The 6000-nt window shown below is 45.0% G+C and overlaps 1 protein-coding gene across 1 annotated transcript in view; it reads left to right on the top strand.

Annotated features, from left to right (window-relative positions):
• The window catches only part of LOC138286527 (protein spinster homolog 3-like), a 389154-nt gene extending 384051 nt beyond the window's left edge, over positions 1-5103 (top strand). The window contains exon 12 of the mRNA XM_069226888.1: positions 4602-5103. Coding sequence (XP_069082989.1) covers positions 4602-4666 — 65 coding nt within the window. The 3' untranslated portion in view covers positions 4667-5103. The remainder of the gene's footprint in view (positions 1-4601) is intronic.
• Positions 5104-6000: the final 897 nt, after the last annotated feature.

Raw genomic sequence — 6000 nt, forward strand, 5'->3', positions numbered from 1 at the left:
CCCCAGAGAGCTCTCTTCCGGCCTGGCCATCAGGCCTGGATTTCAAGCTCCAGGCAGTCAGCGGCACACACCGCCATGTTGCAGTTCATTAAGTTCAGGTGCAGTAGCTCTCCAGCGTTCCTCTTCAGCTCGCTGAGGCCGTTCACCACCTGGTACTGATCCCACTTTTTCAATCAGAAGGCAGTAACTGGGATGCGCTTGCCTGCTTATAGTAAACATGCGCAGTTAAAGCAACTAAAGAAGTAGGGAGATGGCATGCATTTAAAATGCTGGAGTGGGCGGTTCTGATACATACAGAATGCCTCTGCAGCTTTTTCATTGCTTCTATCAGATAATCTGTGGTTGCTGCGAGCTGGCTGAAACTTGCCAGAAATTCACCCTTTTTTAAAAGTTGTTAAATTAAATAACAGGAAGCCAGACACTTTAGGGGTGGCGGGCACAGAGAAATAAAGCGGGGCCCAGCTCCTGTGCACCCCCCCCCCCCCCCCCTTCACTATGGCACTGACTGTAGGCAAGGGACTGTAACGAGGGAGGCTGCCTTTAACAACTGGTAAAGTCCAACGTTAAAACACTGAAATGCAATTAGAATATTTCACCCACAGAGGGTAGAATGTTCTAAATAAATAAAGAAGAAACAGTAAATTAAACATTAGAATGCAGCCTTGTAGCCCGCCGTAGGGCTATACCAGCCATTAAAGGCCTGCTCCAGTAATTTAATAAGGTGGCAGGACTTTAGTGCCGGTATAGCCCAGCTAAGGAGGGCTATAAGGCTATTACAACATTCTGCCACTAGAGGGCAGAATGTTCTAATATCTAAAACAAAGGCCTCACAGAGCCTGATGATAACCCGTGGCCAAGGGATGGAAATCCCCTCGGGCACTGTGAGGCCTTTGTTCACAGCAACAGCTGTGAGCAAAAACATTGGAATGTTGGTGCTCAGAGCACTCCATTGTTTTCATTGGCTCTCCCAACATTCCAATGTTCTAATAAAACGAGTTTTAGCCCTGGACCACTCCATTGCCTTCAGTGGAGCACTCAACATTACAATTTTCTAATAGTCGATGTGTGAAAAGATAACACCATGAAACTGATTTATCAGAAATGTCAGTATAGAGACACCACAATGAAAGTTCGGACCAGCGGTCCTAATAAGCAAGGGTGTGATTACATGATTCAATAAGGTGAGGGAAGGCGGCTGGTACCAAATAACAGCAAAGGCAAAATAAATATGCTGTCTGTGTACTGGGGGTGACTCTGAAGCAAAATATCATTTCTTTCCCTCAAACACTCAAAATCCTTTGTAGAAGAAATAGAAAGATTGAATAGAATCCCAGAATTGTGGATCGAAAGAAAGGGATCGTCAGTGGTGAAAATGTGGGGCAATGAAAAACAGAGGGGAGGAAATGAGGATCATAGTTTTTGAAGGGTTTATAGAGAGGAAGCTGGAGTTCATCCAAGACTGTAGAGCACAAAGAAATATTGGAATCTGGTGAATCAGAAATAAATGATAAGGAGACAAATATCTAAGAAATATTCTGAATTAAAGGAGATGTTGAGATCAGCAGGAGAGCAAGTGTAAAAATAGGAAGGTATGGGGTTAGGGACTGACCCCTGAAGGACTATGATCAAGGAGGGTGTCAGAGGAAGATTACAAGCTAAGCCAAACAGCAAGGAAAATGACAAGGAAAATATGAGCAACCATCAGAGAGCAGATGCATAAGCATCATCAAATGTCTTACCATGCTGAAAGCAGCAGACGGGCACTTTGCAGCTCCCCCTTCCGGTGAATGTTACAGAACACCAAAAAGTCAAAAATCCATTAAAGAAGTGAAAGGGGCTCTTTACTTAATTGCTCACATTAGTACAAGATGGACTTTGAGAACAGTGTTGGACACGTTTTTGGGTCATTATTGGTGCTTTTTGTATACTTAAAAGACCTACTGAAGCCCCGATCAGATTTCCAAGCAGGCACAACTCACAACATGCCATTCACACTGCCACCAACAAACCCCTAGCTAGCCCTTAACAAACACTCACACAATCACTAACTCTACAAACATCCTCCAAAGATCTTCACCAAGCCCTAAGAGACGTTCACACCGTTCCAATTAGATACTTAGAAAGCCTTCAACAAACCATCACATAGTCACTAACAGACTTTCACAAGTTGTTACAGACGTTCTCACTATGCCCCAGCAAACCCTTGCACAGCCCCAACAGACTTGGCCCTCAAATAATCCTCCGATAATCACCAACAGATCTTTGAAGAGCTGCCACTGATCCTCACCAAGCCTCACATACCTGCTCCAAACCAGACTTTTATCATCCCTCAACAATCTGTCACATAATCACCAGTAGACCTTCACATGCCCCCACAAATATCCCCACCAGTTCTCATCAGATCCTCAACATTAGACTTCAACACACCCTCATTTAGTCACCAACAGGTCTTCACATAGCCCCATACGATCCTCACCAAGTCCCATCAGAGCTTCACACAATCCTCAGTAGACCCTTACTTAGACCTCAAAAACCCTTCACATAATCACCAACTGACCTCCACATGGCCCCAGAAGATTCTCACAAAGTTACCCTAAGATCCAGTCCACACTTGACCCCCATAGAGACCCCTAACTGAGCCATAGACAACACTACTGCATCTCCGCCTGGCCCTCCTTTTCATGGATTCACCCCCTTTAGATCAGGTTTTGCTATCCATTGACCAATCAGCTCACTGTCTGCAGCATCAACTTGCAATGAGAATTTTAGGTCAATTGTGCCCTCTCTCTTTTTCTCTACTGTACTACACAAGTCTTAAGTGTGATACATATGTTCCCTGTGCAGCAGAGGGGTGACACGCCTCCCGTGCATCATACACAGCAGATGCTAATGTTTAACTGAGAAGTTGCTGATGGTCAGATGAAAGAGAAGGGAGACCCACCAAATTTGCAATGGATTTAGAATACCGCCACTTCACTCGAGTGCAGTGGTGGCTGAAAATTCGGATGAGAAGAGAAACAGGCACGCACACTCATTTCGACCCATTTACTCACAAGTGCATACATGCACACACCCATCAACAGTGTGCACAAATACACATACATTCATACTTACACACATGCACCCAACATTCAGCAAGTACTTACTGGGCAGCGGCAGTGACAGTAGGTGGCATGGCGGGAAGGAGAAACACAAAGGCCTCTGAAGTTGCTGAATTCTTTGGGGGGCAGAAGGGACTCAGAGAAGATCCTGCTGCCTCCCCTTACTGGTTGACAATGAGAGGAGGAAATTCCTTAACTTGTTTCAAAATAGGGAGGAGTCAGTTAGTTCTTGCTGACCCCACTCCACTCTGTAGTGAGGCATAAATGATAGACAGTCAGCCCTGGGCACTTCAGGGCTTAACCTTGAAGCCCTCGGGTATGACTCTATCGGTGATTCTCCCCTCGTCAAAGGGGTGCCCGTCCCACTACTTATCCATGTTAATGCCAGTACTAAGGCCCATATTTATACTCTGTTTGCGCCGGATTTGCGTCATTTTTTTTTATGCAAATGCAGCACAAACTTAGCTCCATATTTATACTTTGGCGCTAGACCCGTCTAGCGCCAAGGTTATGGAATTTGAGTCATTTTTTGTACGTGAAAACCTACTTTGCGCTAATGACATGCAAGGTAGCCGTTCCCGTGCAAAAAACTGAGGCAAAATGACTCTGAGGCATGTGCACCTTATTTATCCTCTGGCGTCAAAATGATGTACAGGAGGAGGCGGGCCTTAAAACATGGCACCCAGCCGGATTTGCGTTGTTTTTTAACGCCTGGGTCAGGGCAGGCATTAAAGGACCTGTGGGCTCATTTCCATGGTGGGAGACCATGGAAGCAGTCCATAGGTGTCCTTCCATGCACCCAGGGACACCCCCTGCCGCCCTTGCCCATCCCTGGAGGACACCCATGGATGGGGGGACCCATCCATGGTAAGTGCAGGTAAGTATAATTTTCTTTTTTTTAAAGTGGCATGGGGGGCCTAACTTACATGCCCCCCTTAAATGCCACTGTGCCCAATGGCCATGCCCAGGGGACCGAAGTCCCCTGGGCATGGCCATTGGGCAGGGGGGCATGACTCCTGTCTTTGCTAAGACAGGAGTAATTTCCATGGGGGTTGTGCGTCAAAGAATGGCGCTAGTCAGGTTAGAGCCAACATTTTTGAGTCTAACCTGACTTGCACCATTCTTTGAAGCACAACCCCCAGTCTTCCCTTCACCTCCGCTGCCCGGTTACCATAATTTATTTTGACGCTAACCAGGCCGCACCGCCAGCTACAGTCATTCCATAAATCAGACTTCCAGCTGACGCGTTGGAATGGCGTTAGCCGGTGGCAAACTTTTGGACGCAAATCTGCCCTAGCGCTGATTTGCGTCAAAAAGTATAAATATGGGCCTAAGTGTTTTGCAAAACCCGACATTGGATACTACTCCTGGGGATGAGGTTATTACAGGGTTATTGCAAAGCTGGCTTTGGGGCCTTAATAATTTGTGAGCATTATATTCGAACATTGACCTGCTGATGCTGCTCAACTTCAATTCTGATTTTGGATTTTCATGTTTCAGGTGTGCAGGAAAAGACCAGCCCTCCCAGTGATGAACGCACTCAGCGTGATATACCGAAGGTTTGAGGGAATCCTCCTGTTAGCGTGTATCCAGAGCCAGCAATGGTACCAGAGGCCCTAAAGCAAGCAAGGAAAATGGGATCCCAACCCTTGGCTAGATTGTAATAAACATGTGTAGCTAGGATTCAGCGGAAACCCTCCCCATGCTTATCGGCCCTGCTTCCACCGCTCCTGGTGCATTCTTAACAGCTACATCCCAGACCGAGGATGGGATAAAGGAGCGCTAGCCTGATCCAGGAGAAGACCTGGAGTGCAGACAACGAAACAACCATAAGCAAGGACAGGTCATATACGTATGTGTACAGGTGCACAGACATACACACACACTCACACACACACACACATTTGCAAACATCTGTGAAACCTTGCGGGTTTATTGTTGTCAACTATGCTTTTTTGAAGTTTTGGAGTGAAGAATCTTGTTCTTAAAATAAAAGAAGAAATAAAAACAGTCTTCTTATTTGTTTGTTTTCAATAGTGTGTGTAAAGCCTACCTCCCTTCTTTTGACTGCATGTTTTTATTGGGATGTAACTGGATAAATATAGGACTTACTTCCCATGATGAAGCATTGAAGTACGGCAAGTCGTACACTAATTCAGGACCCAAGGTAAGTAGTCAATCCAGTGGGTACTGATCATTGATGGTTATTGGGAAAAGTCTTGTGCTCTCAAGAAAATCATTCTGCTCATTTGCTCGTATTTCTTTGAGGGAGAATAGATCACTTTGAGAAAAAGTAGAGGGGGCTTTTTAGGATAGCAAGCAATCTGAGGATGTAGAACTGTAGAAAGAAACATACTTTGATCCAGAGTAAGCGAGAGAAAAACACAAAAGGGGAAGACGGATTACGAGAAATCTGGAAAAGCAGTGACAAAGGAAGAGAGCAGGGATAAGCAAGAACTCTCAAGTGTGAGATAAAAAGGAAGGGACTGTCTCTCTGGGTGAATTAAAGAAGCATGAGGTAGAATCAAGACTGGACAGTCTTGGTATCCAGCATCCCTGCCGTCAATAGTGCTGGCTGCAGGCTTCTGAGCAAAACTCTGAGCCCCGTCTTTTATTCTTTTACAAATTAAGTACTGCTTTGAAGAGTGTAAGCCAAGAAATAAACAGGGAGAGATGTGCCAGAGCCGAACAAAGGCTCTTAGGAGCTCATGCATCAATAGAGAAATGAAAATATTTGGCATGTAAATCATGCAGTAAACATCAAATAAAAGCATGATAAAAGTCTCTTCAAAATTCAAACAAATGCGTTTTTTTATTAAGCAATTAAGTTTCACTTTAGTACATCAGAATATATCACTGCATTGAGAGGAATTCATTAAATGTGATAGTTTTTAAACAT

The sequence above is a fragment of the Pleurodeles waltl genome, chromosome 3_2 (assembly GCF_031143425.1).
Source record: "Pleurodeles waltl isolate 20211129_DDA chromosome 3_2, aPleWal1.hap1.20221129, whole genome shotgun sequence".
Lineage (NCBI taxonomy): Eukaryota > Metazoa > Chordata > Amphibia > Caudata > Salamandridae > Pleurodeles > Pleurodeles waltl.